Genomic DNA, 22,264 nt, shown 5'->3' with positions numbered 1-22,264 from the left:
CAAATGTCATATTATGTATATATACAGTGTTGTAACATTGTGCAAATAGTTAAAGTACAAATGGGAAAATAAATAAACATAAATATGGGTTGTATTTACAATGGTGTGTGTTCTTCACTGGTTCTCTCTCTCTCTCTCTCTCTCTCTCTCTCTCTCTCTCTCTCTCTCTCTCTCTCTCTCTCTCTCTCTCTCTCTCTCTCTCTCTCTCTGTTTGTTCCTCTATTAATCTGTAACATTCTCTCCATCCTGCTCTTCTCCTTTCATTCTTCTTTTTTGTGATTATATCTATGAATTTAGTCATGTTCAAACAGGTGCAGTTAATACAGGTAATGAGTGGAGAACAGGAGTGCTTCTTAAAGAAAAACTAACAGGTCTGAGAGAGCCGGAATTCTTACTGGTTGGTAGGTGATCAAATACTTATGTCATGCAATAAAATGCAAATTAATTACTAATTACTCCTGTTTTCCACTCACTACCTGTATTAACTGCACCTGTTTGAACTCGTTACCTGTATAAAAGACACCTGTCCACACACTCAATCAAACAGACTCCAACCTCTCCACAATGGCCAAGACCAGAGAGCTGTGTAAGGAAATCAGGGATAAAATTGTAGACCTGCACAAGGCTGGGATGGGCTACAGGACAATAGGCAAGCAGCTTGGTGAGAAGGCAACAACTGTTGGCGCAATTATTAGAAAATGGAAGAAGTTCAAGATGACGGTCAATCACCCTCGGTCTGGGGCTCCATGGAAGATCTCACCTCGTGGGGCATTAATGATCATGAGGAAGGTGAGGGATCAGCCCAGAACTACACGGCAGGACCTGGTCAATGACCTGAAGAGAGCTGGGACCACAGTCTCAAAGAAAACCATTAGTAACACACTACGCCGTCATGGATTAAAATCCTGCAGCGCACGCAAGGTCCCCCTGCTCAAGCCAGTGCATGTCCAGGCCCGTCTGAAGTTTGCCAATGACCATCTGGATGATCCAGAGGAGGAATGGGAGAAGGTCATGTGGTCTGATAAGCCAAAAATAGAGCTTTTTGGTCTAAACTCCACTTGCCGTGTTTGGAGGAAGAAGAAGGATGAGTACAACCCCAAGAACACCATCCCAACTGTGAAGCATGGAGGTGGAAACATCATTCTTTGGGGATGCTTTTCTGCAAAGGGGACAGGACGACTGCACCGTATTGAGGGGAGGATGGATGGGGCCATGTATCGCGAGATCTTGGCCAACAACCTCCTTCCCTCAGTAAGAGCATTGAAGATGGGTCGTGGCTGGGTCTTCCAGCATGACAACGACCCGAAACACACAGCCAGGGCAACTAAGGAGTGGCTCCGTAAGAAGCATCTCAATGTCCTGGAGTGGCCTAGCCAGTCTCCAGACCTGAACCCAATAGAAAATCTTTGGAGGGAGCTGAAAGTCCGTATTGCCCAGCTACAGCCCCGAAACCTGAAGGATCTGGAGAAGGTCTGTATGGAGGAGTGGGCCAAAATCCCTGCTGCAGTGTGTGCAAACCTGGTCAAGACCTACAGGAAACGTATGATCTCTGTAATTGCAAACAAAGGTTTCTGTACCAAATATTAAATTCTGCTTTTCTGGTGTATCAAATACTTATGTCATGCAATAAAATGCAAATTAATTACTTCAAAATCATACAATGTGATTTTCTGGATTTTTGTCTCTCACAGTTGAAGTGTACCTATAATAAAAATTACAGACCTCTACATGCTTTGTAAGTAGGAAAACCTGCAAAATCGGCAGTGTATCAAATACTTGTTCTCCCCACTGTATAAACCCCCAGTTGTATTTTATCAAATGCCTTTTCGAAGTCTGCTATGAATAGCAGGCCTGGTTTCCCAGATTTTCCATAGTGTTCTATTGTTTCCAGTACTTGCCTTATATTATCTCCAATGTATCTTCCATGTAAAAAACCTGTCTGATTAGAATTGATAATGTCCGACAATACCTTTTTAATTCTATGCGCTATACATTTTGCTAGAATTTTTGCATCACAACACTGAAGTGTAAGGGGCCTCCAATTTTTTAAATGGACTGGATCTTTATATTTTCCACTTGTATCCTGTTTCAGTAATAATGAAATCAGACCTTCTTCTTGAGTGTCTGATAATCTAGCATTTACATAGGAGTGGTTAAAACATGCTAATAATGGTCCTCTTAGTATATCAAAAAAAGGTTTGGTATACCTCGACAGGTATGCCATCCAACCCTGGAGTTTCCCCGGACTTAAAGTCTTTAATTGCATCCAGAAGTTCCTCCTCTGTAATTTCACCTTCACATGAGTCTTTCTGTATGGCTGTTAATTTTACATTATCAATAGAACAAAATCTCTACATTTAGCTTCAGTTAGAGGAGATGGAGGCGACTGAAACGAAAACATATGCTTAAAGTACTTTGTTTCCTCCTTCAAAATATCATTGGGTGACTCCGTCAATTGTAACCAGTTTCATTAAATTATTTTTGGTAGCATTCCTATGTTGAAGATTAAAAAATAATTTGGTGCATTTTTCTCCATATTCCATCCAGTTTGCTTTATTTTTATAATATATTACACTTGATCTTTCTTGAATAAGTTTCTCCATTTATTTTTGTTTTACTCGAATTTATTCTGAGCCTCTATGTTACAGTTTTTATTGCCATCTATCTGTTCTGTTAGACCTTCTATTTCCTTTGTTAGTATAAACTCTTTTGACCTAAATTGCTTTTGTTTTCGAGATGAGTACTGAATTGCATGGCCTCTAAAGGCACATTTAAAGGCATCCCATACAATAAGGGGATTTGCTGTACCTATGTTATGTCGGGAAAAAATCAGCTATAAATTCCTTTGTCCTAGTTAAAAATAAATAATCATCCAATAGGCTTTGATTACATTTCCAATATCCTCGCCCACGTGGAAATTCAGTAAGAGTAATGTATATGCCAATTATATGATGGTCCGACCGCATTCTGTCCCCTATCAACACTTTTTAAACTTTTGGTGCCAACGAGAATGACATAAGAAAGAAGTCAAGACGACTAGCTTGATTGAGTCTCCGCCATGTATATCTCACTAGATCAGGATATTTAAGCCTCCATATATCTACTAGTTCTAATGTATCCATGACATTCACGATTTCCTTAAGAGCATGAGGGTGATTGTTTGTGGTATGATTTGCTTTACGGTCCATTGAGCTATTTAAAACAGTATTATAATCCCCCACCATAATAATATATTGTCTTGAATTGCTTGCAGGGTTGATCATTTATTATATATATTGTCAAAAAAGTGTGGATCATCATTATTTGGTCCGTAAAGGTTAATGAGCCATATCTGTTTATGGTCCAATAACATATTTAAAATAATCCATCTACCTTGCGTATCTATTTGGACAATTTGCACATTCGGATTGAAATTACTATTAATTAATATCATCACCCCTTTTGAGTTTCTTTGCCCATGGGAGAAGTATATTCCCCCCAAGAAATTATCAGTCTATAATTTTAATGGTAGGTTTATTTGAACAGTGAGAGACAGTATAACAACAAAAAATGTCTAGGCCACTCCAGGACCTTAATGTGCTTCTTCTTGAGCCACTCCTTTGTTGCCTTGGCCGTGTGTTTTGGGTCATTGTCATGCTGGAATACCCATCTACGACCCATTTTCAATGCCCTGGCTGAGAGAAGGAGGTTCTCACCCAAGATTTGACGGTACATGGCCCCGTCCATCGTCCCTTTGATGCGGTGAGGTTGTCCTGTCCCCTTAGCAGAAAAACACCCCCAAAGCATAATGTTTCCTCCTCCATGTTTGACGGTGGGGATGGTGTTCTTGGGGTCATAGGCAGCATTCCTCTTCCTCCAAACACGGCGAGTTGAGTTGATGCCAAAGAGCTCCATTTTGGTCTCATCTGACCACAACACTTTCACCCAGTTCTCCTCTGAATCATTCAGATGTTCATTGGAAAACTTCAGACGGGCATGTATATGTGCTTTCTTGAGCAGGGGGACCTTGCGGGCGCTGCAGGATTTCAGTCCTTCACGGCGTAGTGTGTTACCAATTGTTTTCTTGGTGACTATGGTCCCAGCTGCCTTGAGATCATTGACAAGATCCTCCCGTGTAGTTCTGGGCTGATTCCTCGCCGTTCTCATGATCATTGCAACTCCACGAGGTGAGATCTTGCATGGAGCCCCAGGCTGACGGAGATTGACAGTTCTTTTGTGTTTCTTCCATTTGCGAATAATCGCACCAACTGTTGTCACCTTCTCACCAAGCTGCTTGGCGATGGTCTTGTAGCCCATTCCAGCCTTGTGTAGGTCTTCAATCTTGTCCCTGACATCCTTGGAGAGCTCTTTGGTCTTGGCCATGGTGGAGAGTTTGGAATCTGATTGATTGATTGCTTCTGTGGACAGGTGTCTTTTATACAGGTAACAAACTGAGATTAGGAGCACTCCCTTAAAGAGTGTGCTCCTAATCTCAGCTCGTTACCTGTATAAAAGACACCTGGGAGCCAGAAGTCTTTCTGATTGAGAGGGGGTCAAATACTTATTTCCCTCATTAAAATGCAAATCAATTTATAACATTTTTGACATGCGTTTTTCTGGATTTTGTTGTTGTTATTCTGTCTCTCACTGTTCAAATAAAACTGCCATTAAAATTATAGACTGATCATTTCTTTGTCAGTGGGCAAACGTACAAAATCAGCAGGGGATCAAATACTTTTTTCCCTCACTGTATCTAGTAAGGCTTCTTTCAGAAAGTTGTTCTCCTTTTTAAGTTCCTTAACGTCCGTTTCCATCTTAGTGACTGTCCCTTTTAGTTTTTTTGTATCGCTCTCCATTATCGCAACTTTTCCGTCACTCATTTCCAGACTCGCCTTCAACTCTTTTACATCATTACTGACCAACTCCAGTATTCCCAGTTTGTCATTTATCGACTTTAACAGGTCGCTTTCCACACTTACCAGTCCGAGTGGTGAAAAGCATAAATCATCTGTATCAGTCGAGGAGTCTAGTTTTCTCTTGGAGATTGATTCTCCTCGTTTACCCTCTGTCATGTTTGGGTGTTGCGTGTTGTTGTAATATTTGTCGATGCATTTCTCTAGCCTTATAATTTGTTTTGTGTTATTATCCAGATTGAATGTTATTACCCTCGAATATATGAATTGTTAATATTTAGTCTAACTTCCTGATATTGAATATTATGTTTTTATCTTGAGGTGAATTTTACCGCTTTGTGTTCAATACGCCATCTTGTTTCCGCTTGGTGGTCTCTCTTGGTGACAAGAGCAATTTGGCTCTCATATGTTCCTACCCTCCAGTCACTGGTTACTGCTGGTGTTTGTGTGTGCATTTGCACGTGTGTGTAATGTATGCGTGTGCTTGCGTGCATGTGTGTGTTTGTGTGGTACAAAGCAAGAGACGGCAGGGCTTTCACTAACAGCTAGCTTGTTTGAATTTTGAAGAGGTTCTATACAAAACATCCTCAGTTTAACTATCAAACTTTGACTTTGACTATAATAGTTTCTGGGCAATTCAACAACGGAATGTTTCATTTTTAAACAAAAGAGTGTGAATACTAATGTTTGAATTAGTGCTACAGTAAATGAAGCATGAGAGTGGTGTTTAGAGGCCGGCGGGGCGGGGGCGGGGGGGGGGGTGGGGGCAGGTCGGGCCTCTTCTCTCCTCTCTCTCTCTAACCTGACAGCTCATCAGCGACTCGGCGCAGTAATTGAAAATCATGGGGAAAGTGGATAATGATCGTTTATTTGTGTGAAATTCAAACGAGAAGGGGAGAAAAGCTGGACTTGGAGGTTCGGGGACTTATCTGGCTGTGGTTGGCTGAGTAATTAAATCAGAAAAGCCAGTGAAGTTCTCCTCAGCTCAGCGTCTCGTCCTGTTTCTCCTTTAATCAGGCGCCCATTAAACCTCTGATTGCGCGCCCCATCTTCTGACTCCAGCTCAGCTATTAAACAGGAACTGAAAGCCGTTCTCTGTGGCAGCAGCTCAAGGGTGGGGGAAGGTGGTGGAGGGTGCGTTGGCGGGGTGGATGGCATTCGAGCATGTACAGGATGCAAGGTGAGAGAGAAATAGCAGGGCATGTATGATGTTAATGGAAGGGGAGAGAGGGGGAGAGCGATATGCAGGTGGGGGAATATATTGATATCACTATGCGTAACATTCAGCATATTTTCCAGTTCTGGTCGAATGGGTGATGAATACACTACATGGCCAAATGCTCGCCGAACATCTCATTCCAAAATCATGGGCATTAATATGGAGTTGGTTCCCCCTTTGCTGCTATAACAGCTTCAACTCTTCTGCGAAGGCTTTCCACTAGATGTTGAAACATTGCTGCAGGGACTTGCTTTTGTACTGCAAAATCTGTTTTTTTCTGTCTAAACAGACAGCAATCTCTGATACCCCATTATATATTCTGATCAACTGGCTTATTATTGTGTCAGGAAACTAAATATCACATTAATCAGACTTGCTTCCATTCAGCCACAAGAGCATTAGTGAGTTCGGCCAGTGATGTTGGGCGATTAGGCCTGGCTCGCAGTCGGTGTTCCAATTCATCCCAAAGGTGTTCGATGGGGTTGAGGTCAGGGCTCTGTGCAGGCCAGTCAAGTTATTCCACACCGATCTCGACAAACCATTTCTGTATGGACCTCGCTTTGTGCACGGGGGCATTGTCATGCTGAAACAGGAAAGGGCCTTCCCCAACTGTTGCCACATAGTTGGAAGCACAGAATCGTCTAGAATGTCATTGTATGCTGTAGCGTTAAGATTTCCCTTCACTGGAACTAAGGGACCTAACCTGAACCATGAAAAACAGCACCATACCATTATTCCTCCTCCACCAAACTTTACTCTTGGCAATATGCATTCGGGCAGATAGTGTTCTCTTGGCTTCCGCCAAACCCAGATTCGTCTGTCGGACTGACAGATGGTGAAGCGTGATTCATCACTCCAGAGAACGTGTTTCCACTGTTCCAGAGTCCAATGGCGGCAAGCTTTACACCACTCCAGCCGATGCTTTGTGTGCAGCTGCTCGGCCATGGAAACCCATTTCATGAAGCTCCCCACGAACAGTTCTTGTGCTGACGTTGCTTCCAGAGGCAGTTTGGAACTTGGTAGTGAGTTGTTGCAACCAAGGACCGACGATTGTTACGTGCTACGCACTTCAGCACTTGGCGGTGCCGTTCTGTGAGCTTGTGTGGCCTACCACTTTGCGCTGAGCTGTTGTTGCTCGTAGACGTTTCCACTTCACAATAATAGCATTTACAGTTGACCCGGGGCAGACCTAACAGGGCAGAAATTTGATGAACATCCTATGACAGTGCCACGTTGAAAGTCACTGAGCTCTTCAATACGGGGCATTCTACTGCCAATGTTTGTCTATGGAGATTGCATGGCGGTGTGCTCGATTTTCAACACCTGTCAGCAACGGGTGTGGCTGAAATAGCCGAATCCACTAATTTGAAGGGGTGTCCACATACTTTTGTATATATAGTGTACCTCCCTGAAAGCCCATAAATCCCTTTCATAAAGTACTACTGACCTGTGAGATATAGCTGTGACCTTAAATTACACACACACACACACACACACACACACACAAACACAAACAATCACACCCCAGAAGACACGGGCGGGCCGTGAGTATTATGCAGATGTGAGCCACCTCTATTGTAATCTTAGCCACACTCACACACACACGCACACAAGCACACACACACACACACACACACACACGCACGTACTGACAGTCAAGCTGTTTTTATGATATCTGTGGGGAAATGGCAGCAGTATAAATAGCACCATTGTTTTCCCTCTATTCAAATGCAGCATCGTCCAAACTGCTGCCTCCACATATTCAGTGACACATGACCTCGACCAATGTCAGGTGTGATTCCTCCACTGCTCTCCACCGTATACAAATCATCCAGATTACAGTGATCTCTGCTACACACTGCTGATGACCACCTCCGGATCTGGGACAGCTGACTGCATATATACATTTTTATGGAGTCAGACCACACTGTCAGAGTGGACAAGGTTATTCAGCCGGAAGAGATATTGTATTGTTTTACATTTACATTATCTTGACCTGGACACACAGTATAAGGGTCATTCCACGAAATGAGTGCCTTTTTCCGTCCCTTTGATATTTTAAGTAGACATTTTTGAATTTTTGAATTTTAAAAGCCTGTTATATTAAATGATCAAATCAAATTTTATTTGCCACATGCACCGAATACAGCAGGTGTAGACATTACCGTGAAATGCTTACAAGCCCTTAACCAACAATGCAGTTGAAGAAAAAAAAATTAATAGAAAAAATTTAATTAACCGGGGGCACCGGTTAGTCGAGGTAATTGAGGTAATATGTACATGTGGGTAGAGTTAAAGTGACTATGCATAAATTGTAAATAGAGTAGCAGCAGTGTAAAAGAGGGGGTTGGGGTGGGGTGGGGGGGCAATGCAAATAGTCCGGATAGCCATGATTAGCTGTTCAGGAGTCTTATGGCTTGGGGGTAGAAGCTGTTAAGAAGCCTTTTGGACCTAGACTTGGCGCTCCGGTACCGCTTGCCGTGCGGTAGCAGAGAGAACAGTCTATAACTAGGGTGGCTGGAGTCTGATAATTTTGAGGGCCTTCCTCTGACACCACCTGGTATAGAGGTCCTGGATGGCAGGAAGCTTGGCCGCAGTGATGTACTGGGCCGTACGCACTACCCTCTGTAGTGCCTTGCGTTCAGAGGCCGAGCAGTTGCCGTACAAGGTGGTGATGCAACCAGTCAGGATGCTCTCGATGGTGCAGCTGTAGAACTTTTTGAGGATCTGAGGACCCATGCCAAATCTTTTCAGTCTCCTGAGGGGGAATAAGCTTTGTTGTGCACTCTTCATGACTGTCTTGGTGTGTTTGGACCATGATAGTTTGTTGGTGATGTGGACACCAAGGAACTTGAAGCTCTCAACCTGTTCCACTACAGCCCCGTCGATGAGAATGGGGGTGTTCTCAGTCCTCTTTTTTTTCCTGTAGTCCACATCATCTGATGTGCCCTTTAAGAAAATTCAATACATTTTAAAAGAAAACTTGCTAAAGTGCCAAAAGTCACCATTTTGACATGTTCCTCTAAGCATCTCTGTTACTTCTAGGAAGATTTTACTTCTAGGAAGATTTTAACCCAATTAGCCCAAAGTTTTCACCATCATTGTAAAGCCCTATTTATTTTGTTGCTTTGACAAAGTTATTTCCAAAGATTATTATTTATTTCATGTGATTAGTGATTCATTTTAAGGTAATAAATAACCCTATTCCTCATTTTAAGGTCAACCCTGTTACGTGAACTGAACTCTTGTTTTAATATTGTGAAACTATTCCTTTTTAAATATATATTTTTAAAGAAACATTGAACATTTAATAGTCAAATCATAGTGTCAAAACAGGTGAGTTGGTTCTACCCTTTTTGGCCATATTCTGGTCTTTTGGAAAACTGAGCGGGTCGAGCATAACACGTTAACCATGTTACCCATAGATAGACAGGCTAAAAATGTTTTAACAATTTCATTTTTCTTGTGAATCTTGCATTCAATTGCCCTCCCTGTTGCACACAACAAGCTTCTAATCCCCCTGTCACAAGGGGATTGATGGCTGATTTAAGATGAAGTCGTCAATCCTGTTACAGTCAACCCTGTTATGGTCAACCCTGTTACTTATTTGGCACTTCATTTTTTTATTTAACCTCTTGAGATGGGAAAACATGTTTTTTTATAAAGTTGAACATGTGCTCTTTTTTTTTCACCAAGATACACTATTCAAAAGACACCTAATTGATGGAACGACCAATAAGGATGTGATCTATTCTACCCCCAATGATAGAGTGGTCATTACCATGTAGATTGTGCTGTACTGTACCTCCGTGGCTGTGCTGATACTGTCTCCTCGCATCCCCTCCCCTACCCTCTCCTCCTGCCCTGCAGCCCCAGTCATCCTGAATGAGTTGAACTGGACTCAGGCTCTGGAGAGGGTGTTTATTGATAACCGCCGGGAGGACAGCTCTCTGCGCTGGCAGGTGTTCGGCAGCGCCACAGGGGTCACAAGATACTACCCAGGTAATTCCTATACCATTATTAATAAGGATATTATCAACTTTGACTATAAATATTGTATGGACATAGAGGTAAAAGAGATCAAGTTGCAAAATGATGTTTTCTATTCCTCCTTTTTCAAGCCACTCCATGGAGAGCACCCAATAAGATTGACCTGTATGATGTACGCAGACGACCATGGTGAGTACATGTTCTGTTTTCTTCCTCTTTCATACGATAGAGAGGCCCTACAGGTTTTCCATACAGCTGTTCTCCCACCAGGGGGTTAGCCTAAGGCCAGTTACACGTGATTAATTTACTATTTATTTGCCTAGAGAATCCTGCTTTATTCTGGGATATTTTATTCAACCTAAGGACAATCATATTAGGGAAGCATATATTTGTTTAATATGAAAGGTTCAAATAGTATTTTCTGCTCCCAATACACTTGCAACATCTCAATTAATGCAACCAGTCAGGATAAAGACATTTTATTGTCCCTGGTGCACATTCTATAGAATGCGGCATATTCTCATTTCAAATATTAAAGCCCCACATATCTTACATCTTTGTTAGAACCTTCTCCATGTCTTGTATTGCGAAATCCAATGTAACCAGTCCTATATTGTGTTCTTGCAAGCTTTGGTCTACTATAGATCTTAGTTGTCCCTCTCCCCCCCAAGCTTAATAGAATTGTTTGCTCCTTTGTTTCAGGCCATTGAGGTTAAAGCATTATCTAACCCCTATTTATCTTAGTGAGTTACCACAGAGAATAAATTCTCTTCAACTACAAGGACCGCAGCCAAGTGGCAAATAGCATTGCTGTGTTGTATTAAGTGTTCACCTGCCATTTGGTTTGTGAATCCCTGCTGTGTGTCAGATCATAGCCAGGGCCAGGGACTCAGAGCATGCCAGTTTGAAGTTTTCGACAGCACCGGGTGTGTGAGGCCAAACAGCCCCCCTTCCCCTACACCCTCACAACTCCATCCCTCCATCCTGCCTCTACCTGTCACTGTCACTTCAGCTCTGTTTAAGAGCTGCCTGTTGCCTGGTTGCAGATTAAAGCACACTGGACATAATCATGACAGCCACATTGATTAGAGTTGATGTTGGTTTCCATCCCTGGCTGTCTGTCTGTGTCCAGCTCCAGCATAGTTTGGTTGGCTGTTCCAGGCCAGGCCAGGGGTTGGCCTGAGGTGATGGATGGGCAGGAGGGCAAAGCACTGAGACAAACAGCAAACTCCCACTGTATAGGATTAAAATACTGACAGTATACTCCAGATTGATCTGTCAGGTAAATAAGCAATGTATTTATACCAATATAAACAACCTAGAGTTTAGTTTGCTTTATTACACACTCCCATAAACATGCTGTTGCATATACAGTGAGGGAAAAAAGTATTTGATCCCCTGCTGATTTTGTACGTTTGCCCACTGACAAAGAAATGATCTGTCATGAGCCCTCTCACTCCACCGGGTTACCACCTTAGTTTGTTTCCACTCTGCTCACCACTCTCTCTCTACTCAGCCTAACTAGCTCCACCTGTCCCTGCTCTGCTCGGCTCTAATTACTCTGCCAGCTGCGCTGCATTACCCACTAACCTCTCCCAGTATTTATAGCCCTGTCTTTCAGCTCTCCTTTGTCAGATCGGCTGCAAAGCTCACACCCGGAACCTGTGTGCTCGCGCTTCTGGCTCACCCTTGTTTTGTGACCCCGGACCTGCCTGATTCCTGGATACTCTTCTGCCCCAGGAAAACCAGACCTGCTTCCTGCCATTACGACTCCTGACTACTCTTCGACCCCGGTAACTCTGACCAGCCTTCTGCCTTGCTACAACGTATTTGGATTTCCCTTGAACTGTACTTCTGCCTGTTTTCATCCGCCCCGTTGTGTCTGTGTTTCCTCCCCCCCCCAGGACTTCTGGACCACCAACCACCGGCGTCATCGGACGCATCGCTGCCACTGGGGGGAGGCACAGACCCAGCACATCGGACGGGAGAACCCCTGGAGCCTTCACTCACTCCCTACATCCCTTTCCCCTTAAGTTTAAATAAACTTTCTGGTGTGACGCAATTGTGGTCCTCTTGTCGTCTGTCTGAACCGTGACATGATCAGTCTATAATTTTAATGGTAGGTTTATTTGAACAGTGAGAGACAGAACAACAACAACAAAATCCAGAAAAACGCATGTCAAAAATGTTGTAAATTGATTTGCATTTTAATGAGGGAAATAAGTATTTGACCCCCTCTCAATCAGAAAGATTTCTGGCTCCCAGGTGTCTTTTATACAGGTAACGAGCTGAGATTAGGAGCACACTCTTAAAGGGAGTGCTCCTAATCTCAGCTTGTTACCTTTATAAAAGACACCTGTCCACAGAAGCAATCAATCACTCAGATTCCAAATTCTCCACCATGGCCAAGACCAAAGAGCTCTCCAAGGATGTCAGGGACAAGATTGTAGACCTACACAAGGCTGGAATGGGCTACAAGACCATCGCCAAGCAGCTTGGTGAGAAGGTGACAACAGTTGGTGCGATTATTCGCAAATGGAAGAAACACAAAAGAACTGTCAATCTCCGTCAGCCTGGGGCTCCATGCAAGATCTCACCTCGTGGAGTTGCAATGATCATGAGAACGGTGAGGAATCAGCCCAGAACTACACAGGAGGATCTTGTCAATGATCTCAAGGCAGCTGGGACCATAGTCACCAAGAAAACAATTGGTAACACACTACGCCGTGAAGGACTGAAATCCTGCAGCGCCCGCAAGGTCCCCCTGCTCAAGAAAGCATATACAGGCCCGTCTGAAGTTTGCCAATGAACATCTGAATGATTCAGAGGAGAACTGGGTGAAAGTGTTGTGGTCAGATGAGACCAAAATGGAGCTCTTTGGCATCAACTCAACTCGCTGTGTTTGGAGGAGGAGGAATGCTGCCTATGACCCCAAGAACACCATCCCCACCGTCAAACATGGAGGTGGAAACATTATGCTTTGGGGGTGTTTTTCTGCTAAGGGGACAGGACAACCTCACCGCATCAAAGGGACGATGGACGGGGCCATGTACTGTCAAATCTTGGGTGAGAACCTCCTTCCCTCAGCCAGGGCATTGAAAATGGGTCGTGGATGGCTATTCCAGCATGACAATGACCCAAAACACACGGCCAAGGCAACAAAGGAGTGGCTCAAGAAGATGCACATTAAGGTCCTGGAGTGGCCTAGCCAGTCTCCAGACCTTAATCCCATAGAAAATCTGTGGAGGGAGCTGAAGGTTTGAGTTGCCAAAAGTCAGCCTTGAAACCTTAATGACTTAGAGAAGATCTGCAAAGAGGAGTGGAACAAAATCTCTCCTGAGATGTGTGCAAACCTGGTGGCCAACTACAAGAAACGTCTGACCTCTGTGATTGCCAACAAGGGTTTTGCCACCAAGTACTAAGTAATGTTTTGCAGAGGGGTCAAATACTTATTTCCCTCATTAAAATGCAAATAAATACATTTAAATGTTGACATGCGTTGTTCTGGATTTTTTGTTTGTTATTCTGTCCCTCACTGTTCAAATAAACCTACCATTAAAATTATAGACTGATCATTTCTTTGTCAGTGGGAAAACGTACAAAATCAGCAGGGGATCAAATACTTTTTCCCTCACTGTACAGCAGTGGAGGCTCCTCAGAGGAGGAAGGAGAGGACCATCCTCCTCAGGGAATTTCATAAAAAAATAAAAATTGTAAAACATTGAAAAAGTTATCCTTTTTAGATAAAACTATAGTAAATATATTCACGTCACCAAATAATTGATTAAAACACTGTTTTGCAATGAAGGTCTACAGTAGCCTCAAATACAAAACCTAGGAGGCTCTTGGTTCTCACCCCCCTCCATAGACTTACACAGTAATTATGACAACTTCTGGAGGACGTCCTCCAACCTATCAGAGCTCTTACAGCATGAACTGACATGTTGTCCACCCAATCAAAGGATCAGAGAATGAATCTAGTACTGAAAGCATAAGCTACAGCTACCTAGCACTGCAGTGCATAAAATGTGGTGAGTAGTTGACTCAAAGAGAGAGAAAGACAATAGTTGAACAGTTTTCAACAAATGCATTTCTTCAAAAATGAAGGAGAAGCAAGAGAGAGAGATTTCGTAATTTTTTTTCACTTTCAGGTTCACTTACTTAGCTAGCAAATGCAGCTGGCTAGTTACTCAAACACCTGGCTCAAACAAAGGGATGCTATGTTAGCTAGCTGGCTATGACTATCCAACACCACACTGGAACTCTTCCAAGTCAAGGTAAGCTTTTGGTTTGATTAATTTATTGACACCGGGGCCCGCCGGTGTAACTGCTTACTGACTATACACTGTAACGTTACTGCATGATTGTAGCGGGTTTACTAACACATTAGTTATATTAGCTATGTTGACTAGGATGTTACTTTAGCTAATATGGGGACAACGATGTAGGCTGTGTGTAGCGGTTATGACATGGTTTGGCTTGGAACGTTTTTTTCGCCTACAGCTGATGTGTTGTTCATTGAAGTCCACAAAAGAAGGGAAAAGGTGAGAGGAGGAGAGTGCAAAGAGGCGAGAAGGAATACAACGTGGCTGCTATGAAAGTGAACTGTGTTTATGCGTGATCAGGGGTGTATTCATTCCGCCGATTCTGTTGAAAAGAACATCTTAAACGGAAGCAAACAGGGATAAACATACCTGAATTTGTCGAATATAAACTCTTGTTTGCAGCTGTTGGACTAATGATTACACCCTAGATAAGCTAGATGCAGGCAAGCGTTTGCAAGGCGGTATTGAATGTGTCACTGTCTGTCCATGTGTCACTGTCTGTCATCTCAAATTTTACTCTCGACCTCATGCTCATGAAAAAAAATGGTCCTCCCTCATCATAAACGTCACTGACCGCCACTGATATACAGATATATGTTTTGCAGCAGTACACGCATGGGCCTACTCATATAAAACCAAGAAGTACTGATTCTGCTCAGAAGGTTAGAGTTGCAGTTAAAGATGTGTGAGAAGCCTGTGTTTAGCTGAACTCCAGTTTGTTTCCCAGCGTATCAGACTGAGGAAGTAATGAGGCTCTTCCTGACAGACTAATGAAGTTAACTCTCTGGGAGAAAGTGTCCCTGCAATGCCCCTGCTCTGGCAGACATGGGCTTTCAACACAATACCTGTACAACACTGTGCACCTCCACATGAACAAGACTCTTCCAATTATTGGGTTGTTTGTGTTAACAATGTGCTACAGTACGCCACTGACAAGTTAAAAGGAGAATCATGTCTGTGTTTTCCTTTAGTGCCTTTGCTTCCAACAACTACACTGAGTGTAGAAAACATTAGGAACACATTCCTAATACTGAGTTGCACCCCATTTTGCCCTCAGAAAAGCCTCAATTTGTCGGGGCATGGACTCTAAAAGGTGTCGAAAGCATTCCACAGGGATGCTGGCCCATGTTGACTCCAATGCTTCCCACAGTTGTGTCAAGTTGGCTGGATGTCCTTTGGGTGGTGGACCATTGTTGATACACACAGGAAACTGTTGAGCCTGAAAAACCCAGCAGTGTTGCAGTTCTTGACACATTCAAACCGGTGCGCCTGGCACCTACTACCATACCCCTTTCAAAGGCACTTAAATATTTTGTCGTGCCCATTCACCATCTGAATGGCACACATACACAATCCACGTCTCAAGGCTTAAAAATCATTCTTTAACCTGTCTCCTCCACTTCATCTACACTGATTGAAATGAATTTAACAGGTGACATCAATAAGGGATCATAACTTTCACCTGGAATCACCTGGTCAGTCTATGTCATGGAAAGAGCAGGTGTTCCTAATATTTTGTACACTCAGTGTATACGACAACCCATTTTAATTCCCTCACACATGAGAAGAGTCTTCCTTGAGGCGGAGAGGAACGTGGAATTGAAGAGAGAGAGGGAGAGATAGAGATGGAGAGAGAGCTGAGAGGAAGAAAGGGAGTCTGGAGACAGAAGGTGGGACAGGGGTAGACAGGGGTGGATGCTTTCAACTGAAGAGCACCGTGTCACCCCCTGGTCCTCCATGTTTGTCACTGTCATTGTTCCCATGCTTCTCTTCTCTGCCTGTTGGTCTCCGACTTTCCGTCAGTCCTCTCTGAAAGCTCCTGTGGCCTGTTGCCTAGCAACCTATGCCCATGCTGTGTTGAGTGGCGGGGCCGTGGCAGGGAGTGCCATGATGTGTCAGGTCATGCTTGTATGGTTATGGTCTAACACGCTGTCTTTGGTTGTGACACACTCTGGAGGGGTCAGCCAATCGCAGGGGGCTAAAAGACCACCCACTGGGTTAGGTAAGCCAATCACGTGTGTGTTAGGTGACAGCAATAGATAAATAGACCTTTAAAGGGGAATGGGGGTAACTCACATGCATATGCACCCCCCCACCCCCCCACACACACACACACACAAACACATCCTTTCACACAAACACACACTCGCCTGCACATGTAGATGCACATACAAGAATCCACCCCCACAAACCCAACCACCAACCCACACACACATCAACACTTCCTCATACTACTGAGCGATATGCAGTTAGAGTGCACAGATGCAACTGCAGGAACATGCTCCATCCCTTTAAAAAAAACGTCAAATTTGCAGTTTCATATGTAAAATTACATTTCCACATATAGCTGTTTGCACTCGAAACCATATTTTCACATGTATTACATTTAAATTTCACATGTTAATAGAAAAAAACATGTTTTCAACTAACATGTGAATTGCAGTTGCACATGTGACATTTGCGGTTTCACATGTGAAAAACATTCTCTTGTGAATATGTCTTGCTTACATGTGAAAATCAATCATGTGAAAATCTAATTTGCAGTTTCACATGTCAGAAAACTCCACATGTGAAAATCTCACTTCCACATGTGGAATTGCAAGTTCACGTGTGGTGATGAAATACTGTTATTCCCCTCACATGTGAAAACGTTGTGTTAACATGTTGCAGTAGCTATGTTTCCACATATGGAATTCAGTGGCGGTCAGTGCCGGGTTTTTTTTCATGAGCATGGCCTTATTTCTATTACAGCATATTGGATGACTGTCATCCATATTCCATTCACCCAGTTCAATGTAACAGCGATAGGTTTAGGCTACTACATGATACTCTAATTTTCGCTATACCCATCATGAGGTTGCTACAACCTAGCTTATGAATGACAGTTTACAATGTAGGTGCAAACAGGTCGAGAGACAAATTTGAGGTGACAGACAGTGACACATTCAATACCGCCTTGCACACTCTTGCCTGCATCTAGCTGATATAGGGTGTAATCATTAGTCCAACAGTTGAAAACGAGAGTTTCTATTGGACGAATTCAGGTATGTTTATCCCCGTTTTCTTCTGTTTGCTTCCAAATGTTTTTTGTGTAATGAATACACCCCTGATCACGAATAAACACAGTGCACTTTCATAGCAGCCAAGTTGTATTCCTTCTCACATCTATGCGCTCTACTCCTTTCACCTCTTCCCTTCGCTTGTGGACTTCAATGCTCAACACATTAGCTGTATGTGACCAGGCGAAAAAACCTTTCCAAGCCAAACCGCTACACACAGCCTACATCGTTGTCACCATATTAGCTAAAGTAACGTCATAGTCAGCATAGCTAATAGAACTAAGGCGTTAGTAAACCCGCTACAATCATGCAGTAACATTACAGTGCACAGTCAGTAAGCAGTTACACCGGGGGCCCCGGTGGCAATAAATTAGTAAATCCAAAAGCTTACCTTGACTTGGAAGAGTTCCAGTGTTGTGTAGCTAACATAGCATCCCTCTGTTTGATTAGGGTGTTTCAGTAGGCTAAACTAGCTAGCTGCATTTGCTAGCTAAGTAAGTGAAACTGAAGGTGAAAAAAAATGTTGCAATCTCTCTCTCTATTTCTCTCTTGCTTCTCCTTCATTTTGGAATAAATGTATTTGTTCAAAACTGTTCAACTACTGTCTTTCTCTCTCTTTGAGTCAACTACTCACCACATTTTATGCACTGCAGTGCTAGCTAGCTGTAGCTTATGCTTCCAGTACTAGATTCATTCTCTGATCCTTTGATTGGGTGGACAACATGTCACTTCATGCTGCAAGAGCTCTAATAGGTTGGAGGACGTCCTCCGGAAGTTGTCATAATTACTGTGAAGTCTATGCAAGGGGGTGAGAACCATGAGCCTCCTAGGTTTTGTATTGAAGTCAATGTACCCAGAGGAGGACAGAAGCTAGCTGTCCTCCGGCTACACAATGGTGCTACCCTACAGAGTGCTGTTGAGGCTACAGTAGAACTTCTTTGCAAAACAGTGTGTTTTAATCAATTATTTGGTGACGTGATTATATTTAGTATAGTTGTATCTAAAAAGGCTAACTTTTTAAATGTTTTACAATAAAAAAATATAATGAAATTCACTGAGGAGGATGGTCCTCCCTCTTCCTCCTCTGAGGAGCCTCCACTGATGGAATTGTAAATTCTTTAATGCCATTCTGTAAAAAGGTAACTTGGCCTACCTGAATATAATAATTCAAGTGCGTTAAAAATGATAATTTCTTATTTCTGAGCCATCAATTTGGAGTGTTTCTGCTGCAGGCACACACCTCTCTTCTTCATATATTGGTCAGTGACCGTTGGAAGAAACCCAGTGAAAAGAACAGAGAAGCAAGCGCTCTGTGTCTCCTTATTTATCCTGTTTTACATGTTAAAATTAGCACTGTCAGAGTTAATCAGTTAACTCAAGTTAATACACTGCAAACATCCAAAATTCATAATCTGTACAGATAAAAACAACAATGTGATGTCAAAACAAGTTGACTTTAAAGTTAAAGAAAGTGTGTTTATCAATTTACCTGATTTTTCTAACCATTACTTTGGACAAAATCAAGAGGTCAAGTTTCTTGCAATGCTTTTTGTGTAAAAATTCTTATATTACATCTAAATGTGAGCAATTTATATATCTTTTTTAAATGTGATAAAACAAATATATTTTGACAGCCCTAGTTGACCTTAAAATGTGAAAATGCACATGTCAGTTGTAGCGGACATGAGTCAGTCATGGGTGTACATGGTCACATGATGAGGTAGCCCTACCTGAGTCAGTCATGGGTGTACATGGTCACATGATGAGGTAGCCCTACCTGAGTCAGTCATGGGTGTACATGGTCACATGATGAGGTAGCCCTACCTGAGTCAGTCATGTGTGCACATGGTCACATGATGAGGTAGCCCTACCTGCGACTTCAAAAGTAGTGTTGGCCCTCTTGGTCTAATGGTCAAGACGTTGGCGTCTTGTTACAATAGCATACATGTGAAACTTATAATATCACTTGAAATGTTGGGAAACCACATGTGTCTGAGTCGTGAAAACTCCATGTGAAACTTCACACATGTCCAAAAACCACCTGTCTGACTCGTGAAAATTTCACATGTGAATAAAACATGGAACGTGATTTTTTTTTCTCTCATACATGTCCAAAAAACACGTGTTCTTTTCACATGTGATTTTTTTCATGTGTGTTTTTTTGTAAGGGATAACCCTGACACTGACACTGACTCTGAAATGTGATTTACAGGAGGAAATAAAAGGATGGCTTGTGTGCACAGTGTGTGGCCTAAAATACCTCCACCTTTTACGGGAATGAGTTTAGGGCTGGTTGACCTGTCCTTTAGATGTCCTGGCTGGGGTCGTCCTGTGTGTGTGTGTGTGTGTGTGTGTGTGTGTGTGTGTGTGTGTGTGTGTGTGTGTGTGTGTGTGTGTGTGTGTGTGTGTGTGTGTGTGTGTGTGTGTGTGTGTGTGTGTGTGTGTAAAGTATGTAAAGTGTGTATAGTGTGTAAAGTGTGTATGGTAGGTATGGTGTGTAAAGTGTGTATGGTAGGTATGGTGTGTAAAGTGCATAAAGTGTGTAATCCTTTGAGGAAATTGGGGAAAAGAAGATGATGAGGATGCATAGCTCGGTGCCTCCACAGATCGGCTCCCTCCATCTGTCTGTCTGCTGTGCTCCCCCACTAACGGCCTCAGGAAAATTAATGGTCCAGTCAACACACTTAATTGTCTCCAATTGCTCTGACATTAATTATTAACATTTGTCCATTATATTGTCTGTTCAGGTTATCAAAGGAAGTCAAGGAAGAGAGGGGGAGTGAGAGAGGTGGAGAGAGAGAGAGAGAGAGAGGGGGGAGAGAGAGAGAGAGAGAGAGAGAGAGAGAGAGAGAGAGAGAGAGAGAGAGAGAGAGAGAGAGAGAGAGAGAGAGAGAGAGAGAGAGAGAGAGAGAGAGAGAGAGAGAGAGAGAGAGAGAGATAAATAGAGAGAGACAGGCATGTTAGCCAAGCGTTGCAGAGATCCCATTACCTTCCAGGTTTAGTACAGCATGCAGGGCCATAACAGATATTGATTTCTCCGAAAAGTCAATCTACCTTCTCAGTAAATATTATGGCTTCTGGTCATTCCCAGCCAGGAGATGAGCCTCCCAAAATGCCTTGGCCAAAAAGCCTGGAGTCCCTGTGCTTGCCTCTCTTCCTGCCTGCCTCTCCCATCCCCCCCATCATTCCTCCTGTATGGAGTGGGTTAGTCAAAGGGAAGGCTATGTAGTGTAAAGAGATAACCATGACTGTGGAATCATAGTCTGAATGTTTGACCTTCTCTTGTTCCATTGGAAATAGTGACCTTGGGCCCATAAAGCATGCAACTTAAGTAAGTAAGTAATTCAACCCCAAATCTGTAAATCCATCAGAGTATAGTAGAAAACTTCATAGCTACTGTTTGAATGTTGGAATTCAAATGTTGTCTTTCCGTTTATACATTTACCATAACATATAAATTATTTATAATATTTCGTACTATGGGCCTAACCTGAAATATGGAAATGTTGCTCTTGGTATCAACCCCCTCAAATAATCAGCCAAAAGTAAAATAAATAAAAGGCAGACAACATCTCTTTCTCCTGCAGGCTTTCTGGGCCACATCCTCCTATATTTTTTATCTTAATTTAATCTTCATTCGACAGCCACATCCACAGGAGCACTAAGAGAGCAGGAGTCCATAAAATAATAAGCCCATCATCACAACACACACCCTGTTAATATTCACACACTCACAGGATGTGCATACAAAACACAGCAACTCATAGATAGGTATATACATCTACTCTATACATACAGTGCAATATACACTGAGTGTACAAAACATTAGGAACACCTGCTCATTCCATGACATAGACAGGGTGAGTCCAGGTGAAAGCTATGATTCCTTATTGATGTCACTTGTTAAATCCACTTAAATCAGTGTAGATGAAGGGGAGGAGACAGGTTAAAGAAGGATGTTTAAGCCTTAAGACAATTGAGACATGGATTGTGTATGTGTGTCATTCAGAGGGTGAATGGGCAAGACAAAATATTTAAGTACCTTTGAACAGGGTATGGTAGTAGGTGCCAGGCGCACCGGTTTGAGTGTGTCAAGAACTGCAACGCTGCTGGGTTTTTAACGCTCAACAGTTTCCTGTGTGTATCAAAAATGGTCCACCACCCAATGGACATCCAGCCAACTTGACACAACTGTGGGAAGCATTAGAGTCAACATGGGCCAGCATCCCTGTGGAACGCTTTCGACACATTGTAGAGTCAATGCCCTGACGAATTGAGCCTGTTTTGAGTGCACTAGGGGGTGAATAAAGAATAAGATTAACCTGGGCCATTTTAGTGTTTTATCATTGTGTATTATCTGAAATGTACGTAGATAATTCCCCTGATTCAAATGTAATGCACCCCACTCAGGGAAACGGGTCAGGGTACATAAACACAATCTTCTGAGAGTGTTAGCCCCCAGCACAGTTAATGTATTGATTTACAGCGCCGCTCCGTGATAAAACTATTTCATGAATTCCAATGAGACTCTTTTACCAGACTGCCACGAAGGGACAGAAATACAATCACTACCACGCAGAATATGTCATTGTATTCTACTGGTTGTTTAATGTGTTCCTTTTAAGATGTTGTTGTTTTTTTGTGTGGCAATTGTACAGCTTTAACCTGTTCTCATTTAGTGCTGTGCCTCTGCCTTGAGACCTGCCACTCAAACAAATCATTTTGACTGTTTTATGTTATCATGACAGCATGTTTACGCTGTTTATACTAGTGTATGAA

General features: G+C 42.8%; 1 protein-coding gene across 3 annotated transcripts in view; it reads left to right on the top strand.

The window, feature by feature from the left end:
• The window catches only part of cacna2d2a (calcium channel, voltage-dependent, alpha 2/delta subunit 2a), a 237,646-nt gene that overhangs the window by 179,179 nt on the left and 36,203 nt on the right, over positions 1-22,264 (top strand). For all 3 annotated transcript variants that reach the window (XM_041892774.2, XM_041892773.2, XM_041892775.2), the window contains 2 exons: positions 9,982-10,113; positions 10,233-10,290. In XM_041892774.2, the coding sequence (XP_041748708.1) occupies positions 9,982-10,113; positions 10,233-10,290 (190 nt within the window). The remainder of the gene's footprint in view (positions 1-9,981; positions 10,114-10,232; positions 10,291-22,264) is intronic.

Source organism: Coregonus clupeaformis, chromosome 12 (assembly GCF_020615455.1).
Source record: "Coregonus clupeaformis isolate EN_2021a chromosome 12, ASM2061545v1, whole genome shotgun sequence".
NCBI lineage: Eukaryota > Metazoa > Chordata > Actinopteri > Salmoniformes > Salmonidae > Coregonus > Coregonus clupeaformis.
This window is presented reverse-complemented; position numbering and strand designations above follow the sequence as displayed.